The sequence below is a fragment of the Neopelma chrysocephalum genome, unplaced genomic scaffold, assembly GCF_003984885.1.
Source record: "Neopelma chrysocephalum unplaced genomic scaffold, ASM398488v2 Primary Assembly neopelma1_366, whole genome shotgun sequence".
NCBI lineage: Eukaryota > Metazoa > Chordata > Aves > Passeriformes > Pipridae > Neopelma > Neopelma chrysocephalum.
The window spans coordinates 209,344-223,599 of NW_020898030.1; the positions used below are offsets into that span (position 1 = coordinate 209,344).

Genomic DNA, 14,256 nt, shown 5'->3' on the forward strand with positions numbered 1-14,256 from the left:
ATCCAGATACACAAAGTGAATCTAATCAGGAGAAATATCCAGATACAAACCAGAATCTAATCAGGAGAAATATCCAGATATCCAAAATAAATCTAATCAGGAGCAATATCCAGATATCCAAAATAAATCTAATCAGGAGAAATATCCAGATACACAAAGTGAAGGTAACTGGGAGAAATATCCAGATATAAAACCAGAATCTAATCAGGAGAAATATCCAGATACCCAAACTGAATTTAATCAGGAGCAATATCCAGATATCCAAAATAAATCTAATCAGGAGCAATATCCAGATACACAAAGTGAAGGTAATTGGGAGAAATATCCAGATATAAAACCAGAATCTAATCAGGAGCAATATCCAGATATCAAAACTGAATCTAATCAGGAGCAATATCCAGATATCCAAAATAAATCTAATCAGGAGCAATATCCAGATACCCAAACTGAATCTAATCAGGAGAAATATCCAGATACAAAACCAGAATCTAATCAGGAGCAATATCCAGATGTTCAAACTGAATCTCTCATCTAGAATTCCCGTTTCCACTGTCGCTGCCGTCGATATTCCCGGGACAGCTGGGCTGTTCTGGCCATGGCTTTCCCTTTGTGGATACAGCTCCAGGCCAGGCTTTAACCCTTCAGCCAGCCCTGGGCTTGGGGTTCAGACTGGCTGATTTGAGCTTCTGTTTCTGTGCCCAGGGCTCGAGGCAGAAGGACAGGGGGGAGATGAGGGCACAGGCCCCGGCGAAGAGGAAGGAGCAGGCGTAGGTCTGGGTGTGGTCGTAGAGCCAACCTGAGGAGACAAGGTTGGGGTTAAAGCTCTGGGATTTCTCTCACTGAAAAAAGTCATTTTGGGGAGGTGGGTGGGAGGCAAAGGTTGTGTGTTCTCGTTTCAGAATTCCTCAGTTATTTAAGCTCTTCCTGGGCAGCATTTCCAGTCAGGACTAAACTTGTCTTTCTTCCCCGGGCCAGCTTTGATCCTTGTTGTGGGCATTTGGTTTCATTTGATTGAATTTAAGCCCTGATTTTTTTTTTCCCCCCTGTTTAGGTGGGCCAAAAGTAGCTGCCTGAGCAGGTGGAAGATCCCAATGGAATGACAGGATGACTTGCACGTGTTGGTGTTTCCAACATCTGGGCTGCAAACCCCTCGTTTCTCCAGCCTTTTTTCTTGTACCCCAATTTAATTCAGTTTTCTTCAGCCCCAATTTAATTCAACCTGTCTAAATGAGAGACCCCATGCCAGGACCTGGGATTGGACTTACTTAAAAGCAGCTTTGTGAGGACTTAAAAGGAAAAGCTGAATTCCATAAAGCCTCAGGAATCTGCGAGGGTCACCTTTTAAAGTGACCTCCAAGTGTTGTGTTTAGTTCTGGCAAATGTGGGCAATCACTGGGAAGGGGGATAATTCCTCTGGTGGAATCTAAAATATCCAAAGGGATGGGAGATGCTGCTGCACGTGATCAAATCCTGATGCACTCCCAAATCTGGCGTGGGAGGTGGGGTAGCAGTTGAAGTGAAATTCCTTTGGGGACATCCATGAGCTTCCAGGATTTACACAAACAGCAGATCTGGCCTAAATCTGGGATTCTGAAACCCGGGAAGGAACATAAAACATCCCTGAGATCCTGGGCTTGGCCGTGTGGGAGCTTTTATGAACAGGCAAGGGAAGAAATGGTGCCTGAATGTGGAATTTGGGGCTGGGTGACGGAGCTGCCGTTCCCTTGCCGTGGATTTCCCCGGCTGCAGGAAGGTTTTGCAAAGACAGGAGAAGCTGCTCTTCCCCCCTTTTGGTTCCTCTTGGCTCATTCTTTTCTCAGGGGAGTTTCTCTGGGTTTTTTTTCAGGAATTTCGTGGGAGCCTCAGCACAGGAGGAGCTGGAGCTGTTGGAGAAGGGGATCCTGCAGCGCTGGACTCGGTGATGTGGGTGACACTCCCATGGCCTTGAGGGGTTTATTCTCCAAGGTGGGATCTGTTTTTCCTGCCTGGAAGTCTCTGGGATGTGGAGAGGAGAAGGGATGCTGATCCAACCCTTTGGGAGATGTTCAGGACAGAGCTCCAGCCGAGCTCAGAATTATCGTAATTATTGGTAATTTATCCTTTCCTTAAATTAAGGATAAATTATCCTTATTTTTAATCTGTCCTTCAGAGTATTTTTTGATTTTCCTGTGGGAAAATTGGGGTTGAAGGGGATTTTTTGGGACCAAATGGGATTGAGGAGCAATGGGATTTCCCAGCATTGCCTCCTCAGTGGCAGCACAGCATCACCTCCCACCCCATCACACCTTTTAAACCACCTCCAGGGTCTGTGCCCCAATTCTTATAAGAAATATATATATTTTATATACTATATATTTCATATAGTGAATATATTATATGTTTTATATATTCTACATATCTCTATGTTTTATATATATCGTGTATATATATATTTTATATGTGTATTTTCATGTATCCATAAATTTTATATATTTATATATACAAATTTATATATATAATACATTTATATTAAAAATATATATTCTATATTTATATATTCAACATATTATATATTTCAGATAGTCTATATTATGCATATCTATATTCTATATTATATATATTCTCTATATTTTGTATATAGAATATATATTTATATATTTTCCATGTGTCTATATATTTTATATATTCTATATACTTATATTAAAAATACATATTATGTATATTTTACACATTCAATCTACATTTTATATATTTAATATTTTATATATTTAATATATTATATATATTATATATATTATATATATTATATATATTATGTAGAAAATATATTATATATATTATATATAATATATATTATATATATAATATATATTATATATTATATATATTATATATTTATATATTTATATATTCTATATGTTAATATTAAGATATATGCTTTTATACATCCTATATAGTTATATTCAAAAATATGTATTATGTATGTTTTATATATTTTATATATTATATATATTTTACATATTTTCTGTATTCTGTATATTTATATTCAAAAATAATCCTTCCTGCTGCCAAAAACCGAATTAGAAGCTCCTGGTGTCCAAATTCCAGCAGTTTTGTAAGGAATGCTGGTAAATCCCAGGCAGCAAAGCACTCCAGATGAAACATTCCTGGCACTGCTCCTGCTGGGATCAGGTTGTTAAAATTATTCCTGATGCCTTAAGTTGGAAAATTCAGTGGGAAGATGAAGGTAAAATGTCAATAAAAGTACCAGCCCAGCTTTTGAGGGAGTCCATCCTCCCCCCTCCCAGCACCCAGCATTCCTGGGGCTGGAATTCGTGTGCTGAGGGCTGGAATGTATCCTGAAATTTGGATTGGAGACAGAATAGATCCTGAAATTTGGATGATAGATGTGTTCTGTAATTTGGATTATGTTATATTCAGTTCTTTTGCACTTTGAGTTAATGGTTTGTACTGTTTATGGAAACAAAATGAGCCAAAATAATGTTTGTTCTGATTTGGTTTGAGGGGTTTTCTCACTGGTGCTGGTGGATGGGGAGCTCCAAAGGAGATTCCAAACTTTTCCCCCTGGGCTTTTACCTGAACAGATTTGCAGGTATGTCACCTTTCCTTGCATTAGGCTTTCTAATATGCAATATAATCATATTTTAAATGTTATTTATTTTAAATACACTTATTTTACATCTAATATTTTATAAATTCTATAGTTTTTATAGTACTGTTACAAATATTTTTATAAATTGTAATGAAATTTTATTATTTTATAAAAATTGTTAAAATGAATTTATATTTTTATATTTTTATGTTTTATAAATATTTACAAATGTTTTTATAAATATTCTTATAAATTATATAATTTATAGAGTATATGATAGATTTAATTATTGTTAAAATATTGCAGTATCTATAATATAACAATATAGAATATTGTATATTGTTACATTATGTAATACTATATATTATATATTTGAAATTATATATATATATAATATAATATTATTTTAATATTTTTGACCATTTTAACCTTTGCAGTTCTCATTATCCATCAGGTTTTGCTGCATAAAAGCACTTGAATTTTATAAAATCCTAATTCTTAAGGTTTAGGGAGGTCAGAGCACCAAACCCTAAATCCTGAGCTCTGCAGGGAACAGCTGGGTTTGGACACTTCATCAGTAGCATCTGGTTATATTCAGTTTTCATGAGAAAACGGAAGAATTTATTTGGATAAATTAATAACTGAACAATAAATTAACAAATGAATTAATAAATAACCTGGATCTTGAACTCTCAATTGTTTCCCTCTGGATGGATCAGTGAGAGTTTTATTTCCTGGCTCTATTTGGCCTTTCTTTATCCCACCAACATTAAGCCAGATATCTTAAAAATCTGGAAAAATCATGAAAAAGCTGGAAAAAAAGCTTTTTTACAGGAAACCTCATTTTCCACAATCCGGAAATGCAGCACTTCAGGAAGCAAAAGGCTTCCAGTTAATGAAAATCTATTGCAAGGGGATGGAAATAAAACTGCAATAAGAGACAGCTAATTTATTCAGCTCCTTCCACACTCTTCCCATGACAGGGAATTTAGAGGGATTGCTTTGTGCTGGGAATTCCTCCTGTGCCAGCAGAGATCTGTCCCCCAGGCAGTTCATCACCCTGCCAGGGTGGAGCTCCCTGTCCAGGAAATAAAATATAAATGAAAATGTTTGGGCTGCTTGAAATTGGATCCACAGGCACAGTTTTACCAGCCCGGAGATATTGATTAGGAAAATCAATTTTTGCCTGTGCTGGCCCTGCTAAAACTTCCCACTGAGCTGGGATTTCTTGGCAGCTTCCAGCCAGGGCCTGGAGATTTGGAGGGCAGGAGGCAACAAATGATGGTTTGGTTGGAAAGGACCTTAAAGCTCCTCCAGTGCCATGGGCAGGGACACCTCCCACTAGCCCAGTCTGGCCTTGGACACTTCCAGGGATGGAGCATCTTCTGGGAATTCCATTCCAGTCCCTCACCACACTCCCAGGGAAGGATTCATTCCCAATATCCCATCTCTCCCTGCCCTCTGGCAGTGGGAAGCCATTCCCTGTGTCCTGTCCCTCCATCCCTTGTCCCCAGTCCCTCTCCAGCTCTCCTGGAGCCCCTTCAGGCCCTGCAAGGTCTCCCTGGATCCTTCTCTTCTCCAGGGGAACATTCCCAGCTCTCCCAGCCTGGCTCCAGAGCAGAGGGGCTCCAGCCCTTGGAGCATCCCTGTGGCCTCCTCTGGACTCTCTCCAGCAGCTCCACGTCCTTGTGCTGTTGTTCCCAGGGCTGGAGCAGCTCTGCAGGGGGGTCTCACCTGAGGGGCAGAGGGGCAGAATCCCCCCTCCCCTCCTGCCCACACTGTGGAATTTTTCTGGGCTGGAAAATGCAGGGAGAGGAAAATATCCCAGGGACAGGAAAAGCTCTGTCCTGGCCAAGCTGTTTGGAGGAGAACAATTCCCGTGTTCCCAAGCAGAGGTGAGAGACTCACTTCTAAGAGCTTGAGATGTGCCAGATCCTCCCCAGTGCCTTGTTTTCCTGGCAGAGGAAGAAGGGGAAAAGCTTTTCATCCTCCCTATCTTTGGGCCCAGCAGCTCTCAGGGCTGAGCTCTGGGATCTGTCCCCAAACAAGAGATTATTGAGGCTTTTCCTGATGTTCTGGAGCCTCTGTTTTACAGGAATGCTGCTGAGCCCATCCCTGCCTCACCTTCCTCTCCTTCCATCCTCTCCAGTCCAAATTCAGTGTTAACTCTGACACTGCTGGGGGTAAAATCCATGGGAATGTGGTCGTTATCCTGCTGTGGTTGGGGTTAAACTGGGCACATTTTCCAAGCTGCTGGTTGGGTTTTGCAAATTCCCCAGCAAAACGTTGCCTGTGTATAAAGACATTCCTGAAATAGGATTTTAGCCCCCCTGTTTGAACAGAAAACCAGGATGGATCCATGTGTGAGAGTGAACCAGCAGCTTTATCACTGGATGTGTGTGGTGGGTGTGTGTGCATATATATATATATATATATATATATATATTATATATATATATAAAATACATATAATATTATACTATATAGTATAGATAATATATAAAATATATGTATATTTAATATTGGAGATGTATAAGAATACATAATGTTTATAATATAGAGTGCACAATATAGAATGTATAATATATATTGTATATTCTAATAAATTATATTATATTATATTATATTATATATAGTATTTACCTGCCAGAGGAGGCCCTCCAATGGCTGCTATCCCTGCAAAGAAGGCAGCAAACCCCAGGTAACTGTGGAGCTTTTCCACACCCACCAGATCCACCTGTTGGTAAACCAAAATGGATCATTAGTGATGGATTTCGTGGGAATGTGTAAACAGAAGAGATTAATTGATTTGTTTTAAAGCACAAGAGATTAATTGATGTTTTTCCTGGGGAGTTTCCTCTTCAGCTGCAGCTTTGGAAGGTCTGATCCAGCCTGGAATCCCTTCGCCTCCTTAAGGCCAGGATGGAAATTACTGGGATGTGAGATACTCCTCTGACTTCCAGACAGTAAGACTTTGAGGAAGGTGTTTTAAACTGTAAATTCCTTCCTAGAAAGAAATGCCAAATTATAATTACGCCTCCTCATCCTGATCATGGAATCCTGGGATGGTTTGGGTTGGAAGGGACCTTAAAGCTCATCCAATGCCATGGACAGGGACACCTTCCACCATCCCAGGTTGCTCCAAGTTTATCCAGCTTGGCCATGGACACTTCCAGAGATGAAGCAGCTACAGCTTCTCTGGGAATTCCATCCCAGCCCCTCACCACTCTCCCAGGAAAGAATTCCTTCCCAATATCCCATCTATCCCTGCCCTCTGGCAGTGGGAAGCCATTCCCTGTGTCCTGTCCCTCCATCCCTTGTCCCCGGTCCCTCTCCAGCTCTCCTGGAGCCCCTTTAGGCCCTGCAAGGGGCTCTCAGGTCTCCCTGGAGCCTTCCCTTCTCTAGGGGAACATTCCCAGCTCTCCCAGCCTGGCTCCAGAGCAGAGGTTCTCCAGTCCTTGGAGCATCTCCGTGGCCTCTCTGGATTCACTGTAGCCAGATCCTTCCATGACTGATCCCTGTGTGTTCCAGATAATTCTGGGATTGGGAGCAGATCAGCACAACCCCCCGACTCACCAGCACCGGGAGCACCAGAGCCATGAACCCTCCACAGAACAGGGAAAAGGCCACGGTGTAGGTGAGGAGCAGCGGGAATGTCGTGGCCAGGGGCCCCAGGAGGTTTGTGATCCCGCTCAGGACCAGGTAAGTCACGTGGAAATGGTACTTCTTGGTCCAGTTGTGGTCGGCCACCCAGCCCGAGAGCAGCTGGCTCAGCATCTCTGTGATGCCTGAGGGAACAGGAGTCACCAGAGCCTCAAAAAACACTTCATTTGGGACATTTTTTTCCTCTTTTTCCTTGTGTCACATCCCGGTTTCACCTGCTCGCTATGACCACAGAAGGCTGAAACGCCAAAAAGTTACAGGGAGGTGTTTTTAGGCTGTTGTAAAATTGATATCTGGGGTTTTTTTGCCTTTCCCCAGCTATTACCAAGTCTGTAAAAATTCAGTCAAGGGCTCTGCACTCAGCAGAAATCTCTGAAATGCCCTTCAGTAAAAACAGGGAAGATAAATGTGCTGTCTGATCCCTTCTCTGAGATGGAGAAAAAGCGGAATATTAAGAAATATGTGCATGAGATTTTAATTTTTCCAAAGAAGCAAATTGCCCAGCATTTCTTTAAAGGCTCAGCAAACTTTTGATACTTGTTTTTTTACATTTCTTGATACATTTTTATGAACCAAAGGTCAGAGGAGAGCTCACTGTCAGCTCATGTCTTGCACCACTGTGTCCCTCCTACTCTTAATTCAAAATACCACATGAATTTCTGGGCTCTCCTAAATCCCTTGACAGCACGTCATTGCTAAATATCCCACAGCTCTGTAGAAGGAAAATGTATTTTTGTACAATAAAATATTTGAATATGACTGAGATTGGAGCTGCTTTCTTAACCCAGTGTGTTAATCCCAGTTTATAATCAGGCATGGTGTTGTTTTTTGGGGAGTTTAGGTTGGTTTTTCCACCACCACCACCCCTTGGAGGTGGATTTTTTCCACAATATTGAATTTTTCTCTCCTGGGTCAAACTGGGGCTCTTTGGATTCCGAGTGATTTCTGTGGGTTGTGGGTTTAAGCAAAGCAGGGATGGTGGTGAGAAGGCTCCAGGAGGACAGAGAGCACCTTTTTACTGGAAAATTGGGTTTGTTGGGAGCAGGGAGGATGGGGAATCATCCACGTTGGGTTGGGAGAACCACCCACCCTGTGAGAGCAACTTGTTCTGTACAGAAGGTGATTCTGAATATACAGAGGGCTCAGGGCTGTGAGCTCAACCTCCACCAGGAGGATTCCTTCTAGGACATATCTGGGACTATTTCTTGGCAAAATTTGGGTTGGTTTTCTCTTCTAAAATGGGTTTAAAAGATTCCTTTGCCTACCAGCCACTGAGATGAGGTAGGAGCCATCCGTGCTGCTCATTCCCAGTGTCTTGGCTCTTGCCACCAGGTGGAAGAAGGGCACGAAATAGGCCAAGTGGCTGAACAAAAAGGACCACGTGAAGATGAAGAAAAGGGGATCCTTCAGTGGGGACAAATCCAGGAGAGGCTGAGAAGTTTCTTTTTTGGTTGCTGGAGGGGGTTTGTTGCTTCTCTTGGCCCCGGTGGTTGTTTCTGGTGAGGATCTGTCTGGGGTGGGTTTCTCCGACTTTCCCAAGGCAGATGGATTTATGGGATCAGAGACGTCTTTGCCGTGGGACATGGGGAGTGTCTCTATGCTGGGAAGCTCCTGTGCATTGTGAGGGTGTAATTCCCTGTCAGTGGTTCCATCTAAACATCCATCAGGAGTTTCTGGATCCTTCTGTGCCACTGATGATGCACAGTCTTGGTTTTTGGCAGAGGAGTGTCGGGTGCTGATGGGTCTCAGCAACAGGCTGGAAGGCACCAGGTTCAACATGATGCCTCCAAAAATCAGGAGAGTTCCTGAGGGAGGACAGGAGGTGTTTTATTCTTGGAGTGAGAAGGAGGTACAGTAGAAAATAAGCTTTTATAACAGGCCATGCACTGAACATGGAGAAAGTCTGCCATAGGGAGAAGGCGTTTTGCCCCCTCCTTATGGAGGAGGTAACAAAAGAGGAAGTTTTATTCCTGTTTTTCTGTCTAGAAGTCCTTTCTGCTCTGATGCACACAACAAATCCAGAGCTGCCTCTGGGATCTGGGAGCTTGTTTTGTTTACCCTCACTAGAAGTCGTGATGGACCTTCAAGATGGCATGAAACTGCAGTCAAAGTGGGGATTTTTGGGTTTGATTTCTCAGGTCTCTGCTTTGACACCGATTTTAACGCGTGATTAGGTGTTTAATCATTAAGATGTCCCCAAGCCATCCTAGAAGAGGCAGAGCTGTGGAATTTTAATCTTTAAAAGGAGCCTCTTCCCGTGCCCAGATCTCCCCAGACGCCCTCTCGGTGCTGATAAATTTGGATAAGCAGGAGATGGCTCACCTTGCCAGCCATAGAAGTCGAGGAGGAGCTGGGTGAAGGGTGCCATGAGGAAGGTGAGCCCCATCCCAGAACGGGCCACGGCGTTGGAGAAGCCCAAACGTGCCCGGCAGCGCTGGGCCGTCACCACTGCGGCCGCCTGGTACAGGCAGGCAAAGCCCAGCCCTGGGGGAAGGTCAAAAATAACACATCTATGCCCAAATTGTCTCATGAGCTCTTGGAATTTTAAGTCATGCCATGCCAGGTCTGTGGGATGCAGCGTTCCTGGGGGGATTTCCCGTGAACATGGGATTTCTGCTGTTGGGGTCAGTGGAGAGCGAGGTTTTGTGTGTGGTGTTCAATGTCTGGGGGGTTGGAGGCTGTGCCCTTTTAGTGAGAGGTTTTAAAAGGCCAGGATTTGTTGGAGCCAGAAAAAAATCAGAGTTAGTTGGGTCTAGTGTGCTGAAACTCTGTTTTATTCTCCTGAGCATGGAGTTTTGAGGGTTCACCCAACATCTCATAGAAAGGAGCTGGGGATGCTTTGCCACTCGAGGTTTTACAGAATCACAAAACAATTGAGTTGAAGGGACCCCCAGGGATCATCAGTCCAACTCCTGGCCCTGCCCAGGACACCCCAACAATCCCACCCTGTCCCTCAGAGCATTGTCCAAACCCTCCTGGAGCTCTGGCAGCCTTGGGGCTGTGCCCACTGCCCTGGGGAGCCTGGGCAGTGCCCAACCAGCCTCTGGGGGAAGAACCTTTGCCTGAGATCCAACCTGACCCTGCCCTGACACAGCTCCAGCCATTCCCTGGCTGCTGTCCCTGGTCACACAGAGCAGAGATGGTTCTGCCCCTCTGAGGGAGCTGCAGACCCCCAGGAGCTCTGACCTGTCTCCTCCAGCTGAACAATCTGTGTACCCTCCCCTTCCCCTCCAGACCCTTCCCCAGGTTTGAGGTTATAAAGGAGCCGATTCCTTCGTGGTGCACAGGGAAATGTGTGTCAGAGGCTGCTCACCCAGGAGGAGTCCCATGGAGACGCAGAGGAAGGGGACACTGGTGGCCTGGGTGCTCACCAGGCACCCCCCAGCCACCAGCCCGGCCCCGAGGAGGGAGGTGGGACGTTCCCCCAGCCCCCGGCACACGACGCTCACGAGGGGGGCTGCAAAGGGAGAGAGGGACAAAGCTCAGGCTGGAGGTGACAAAAGGGCCTCCCCACCCTCACAGCCAGTTCCCTCCCAATATCCCATCTATCCCTCCCCTCTGGCAGTGGGAAGCCATTCCCTGTGTCCTGTCCCTCCATCCTTTGTCCCAAGTCCCTCTCCAGCTCTCCTGGAGCCCCTTTAGGCACTGGAAGGGGCTCCAAGGTCTCCCTGGAGCCTTCTCTTCTCCAGGTGAGCACTCCCAGCTCTCCCAGCCTGGCTCCAGAGCAGAGGGGCTCCAGAATCATGGAATCCCAGGATCTTTTGGATCGGAAGGGATCCTGAAGCTCAACCCATTCCACCCCCTGCCATGGGCAGGGACACCTTCTGCTAGCCCAGGTTGCTCCAAGCCCCGTCCAACCTGGCCTTGGACACTTCCAGGGATGGGGCAGCCACAGCTTCTCTGGGAATTCCATCCCAGCCCCTCACCACCTTCACAGGGAAGGATTCCTTCCCAATATCCCATCTAAATGACATACAAACCCATCTTTAGACCACATTCCTGCTAAGTCACGTGTGGGTACCAGCCATGTCCAGCTGGGAGCAGTCTGGGAAGGGAATTGGATCTGCAGAACATCATCAGTGCTCTTAAAGCAAATGTGCCTGGGGTTGAAGCACCGTCCCAATCCTTGGGAATACCAGCTCACCTCCTAGGAAGCGCAGGGAGGACATGATGGAGCCAATCCAGCTGACCTGCTCAGAGGAGCCCCCCACATCCTCTTGGAAAGCCACAAAGAAAATCCCAAAGGTCTTGAGCATCCCCATCACGAAGACGTTGACCTGAGTCAGGAGCAGACAGAGGTGAGGAGCCACAGGGGATCAGGAGGGATCCTTTTGCTTTTCTTGTGTGGATAATTTGTTATGATGACAAACAAACTGGGACACTTGAGCTGGTGTTGGGGAATATCAGCAGGGCGAGCTCATGGTGGCCATGCTGCAGTTTCATCTTAACAGACCCTCAAAAACCCCTCTGCAAACTGCCTTTTCTAAGGAAAAGAAACAAAATCACACTAGAACCCAACTCTTCCGGGATATTTTTGCTCTATGAGTTACTTTTTAATACTAAAGCAACAATTAAATGGGTCTTGGCACTGCTGAAGATCCCTGGGGGTCGATGAGGGGGTGAGAGGAGCAGGATGGATGTTATCCAGGGCAGATTCCCAGGCTTGTGCTGCCGTGGGAGCAAAGGACACACACTTTGTGTCCTTAATTTTAACTCCCTCTCACCTCCCTGGTGGCAGGGGGTTAATGATTGGCAGCAAGTTACTTGGGATGGGGTGGAATTGGGGAAAGCTTTCCCAGCTTGGGGGGTGGTGCCTTCATTACAGTTGGACCTGATGACCCTAAAGATCTTTTCCAGCCTTAAGGATTCCTTGGTTCATCACTGGTGGGAAGATTGTGTGGTGTTAAATCCTGTGAAATGGAGAATTGGTGCCTTTGAGTGGAGGAGGGAGTCCCAAGTGTGTGTGTGCTGCTCTCAGTCAATCCCTGGCTCCCATCTCACTGCCCAAGGTGGGATCCCACCCCTTCTGAAGGGACAGGACTCCCCAGTGGGGTGTGTTTGAGTAGAGAACAGTCATTTTATCCTTGCAAGGTGCCTTTGGCCCTGGGCTGTGGGCTGGGGACCCTCATGTCCATCCCTGGGATGTTTGCAGCTGCCATTCCATAGGGAAGGATGAAGCTGGGTGGGATCAGCCTGTCATGTCCTCTGAGATTTGAAGCTTTCCCTCTGCCTCAGATCACGGAGGGTTCAGTGGGATTTATTCTGTGCTTACCAGGAAGAAGTGAAGCACCACTGCCCAAGCCCACCCTCCGTGTGCTGCTCCTGCCCCTGGGCTCTTCCCAGCTTCCTTGGGCTCTTCATGCTCCTTCCTTTCCCCTGAAATGGGAGTTTCAGGACACATTAACACCTTCCTCCGGTGCTGTTTCAGTTCCAAAGCTGTTCCCCTGAAGGCAGGAGCTGCCTTGGAACCCCTTGGCTGCTGCCGAAGCAAACCCCACACTCTGCCTTCAGTTTGGGAGGTGGGGGAAGATCCACCAGCTTTTGTTGACAAGGGATGTTAAATTACACATTATCCCTGCCTGGAAACTGTTTAACAGCCTTTCTCTTTCCCACCAAATTACTGTAACGACTTAAGCTTTAAGGGATTTGAAGTGGAGCACCTTTACAGCTTTAGCAGTTTGGTTTGTGCCCCCAGTCAGGGGGTCACATCTGTCTGATCCGGTTTTGAGCCCCCGGGAAGCTCTTCTGATCCCATCCTCTGCTTGTCTCCCTTCCATCCTCTCTGGCAGAGGCAGGATCCTGCCCGAGGGAGCAGCTGGACCCTGGAGCAGCTGGGGCTGATGATCCTGAAATCTTTCCTTACCTCCTCGCTGCCGCATGCTGGAAAATCCTCCCCAGAACAGTCGATGGTGAAGAGGAATTGGCTCTTCATTTGCTCCAGAGCCTAAATCCCCCCTTCCTGACTTGGCAGCCCAAAGTCTGCTCCTTCAGTCACATCCCGAGAGGATGATGGTGTCTGTCCTTCCTGCAAGCCCCAAAGCAGGATGTGGAGCCTGGCAAGCGCTGGGGCTGAGTTACAGAGCCCATCCTCCTCCTCCTCCTCCTCCTCCTCCTCTCTGTTAGGCCACAAGGCCAGAGTCCCTCCCCTTCCCCAGCTGGGAGCAGGAAATCCAGGGCGTTGGGAGCAGAAATCCTGTTGGGAAAGAGGAGGGGAAGCCTGCAAGGGTTGTAACTCCAGGGAAAGCTTTGATTCCGGCCGGATGAACGAAGCGGAGGTGGCAGTGCTGGACTGGATCCAGGCCTGTCCCTGCCTGTCCTGCCCAGCCCTTGGCCTGGGAAGCTGTCATTTAGGAGGGGATAGTCTGGAAAACGTTGGTGTTTCCAGCGGGATGGAGCAGCTGTGCTGCTGCAGCCCCGGGAGTCAGCGGGATCGGCGTTGGCTTCCTGCCCCCATTGGAAACGTGCCCCAGCTCCTGCAGAAACGTGGCCCTTGTGCTTCCTGCCCTGCTGTGGGCTGACCTGTCACCTCAGTTGGCATTCCTGAGGTCACAGAAAACTGGGATCACTGGGGGACCCTGATACTGATCTCTGCTCCCTCCCTTGGCAAAGTTCCATCTTTCCAGAGGAGCCCAGGAAATAAGGGAGTCTGTGAGCTTTCCCTGTAGGCAGACTTTTAATAGTTGTATTAAGCTTTATTTACATGGGATGGGGTTTGCAGGGAGGGTGGTTTAAGGGCCTGAAGGAGAGGGGGGGTAGCAGGGGTTGGGAGCAGCAGCAGCATCTGCACTCAGAGCTCTTGGAATTCCAGGGGGAAATACTCCAGCTCCAGCTGCTCCACCTTGGTGGGATGTAGGTAGAGTAGAAAAGGACTCTTCGAGGCCACCACAGAGTTTGGGCATGCAGAGATCTCAGGGCTTTGCTGAGAATTAACACTGAGCTGGACAGGGATGTGGCCTCAGCCGTGCAGAGCCTCCTCCTGCCTGTTCCTTGGGAGACTGGGA

At 46.5% G+C, this 14,256-nt stretch overlaps 1 protein-coding gene across 8 annotated transcripts in view; it reads right to left on the minus strand.

Annotated features, from left to right (window-relative positions):
- The window catches only part of SLC16A4 (solute carrier family 16 member 4), a 13,749-nt gene extending 388 nt beyond the window's left edge, over window positions 1-13,361 (minus strand). For 2 of the 8 annotated variants that reach the window (XR_003537680.1, XR_003537678.1), the window contains exons 1-9: window positions 13,119-13,361; window positions 12,528-12,631; window positions 11,400-11,532; window positions 10,569-10,712; window positions 9,578-9,739; window positions 8,521-9,060; window positions 7,169-7,380; window positions 6,236-6,329; window positions 51-796 (exon numbers count right to left, since the gene is read on the minus strand). Coding sequence is in view for 1 of the 8 variants with exons in the window: in XM_027706225.1 (XP_027562026.1) it covers window positions 642-796; window positions 6,236-6,329; window positions 7,169-7,380; window positions 8,521-9,060; window positions 9,578-9,739; window positions 10,569-10,712; window positions 11,400-11,532; window positions 12,528-12,631; window positions 13,119-13,134 (1,560 nt within the window). In the remaining 7 variants the exon portion in view is untranslated. Of the gene's footprint in view, window positions 1-7; window positions 797-6,235; window positions 6,330-7,168; window positions 7,381-8,520; window positions 9,061-9,577; window positions 9,740-10,568; window positions 10,713-11,399; window positions 11,533-12,527; window positions 12,632-13,118 lie in introns of those variants that run through there. The other 6 variants (XR_003537682.1, XR_003537683.1, XR_003537681.1 and 3 more) reach the window with 6 other exon arrangements.
- Window positions 13,362-14,256: the final 895 nt, after the last annotated feature.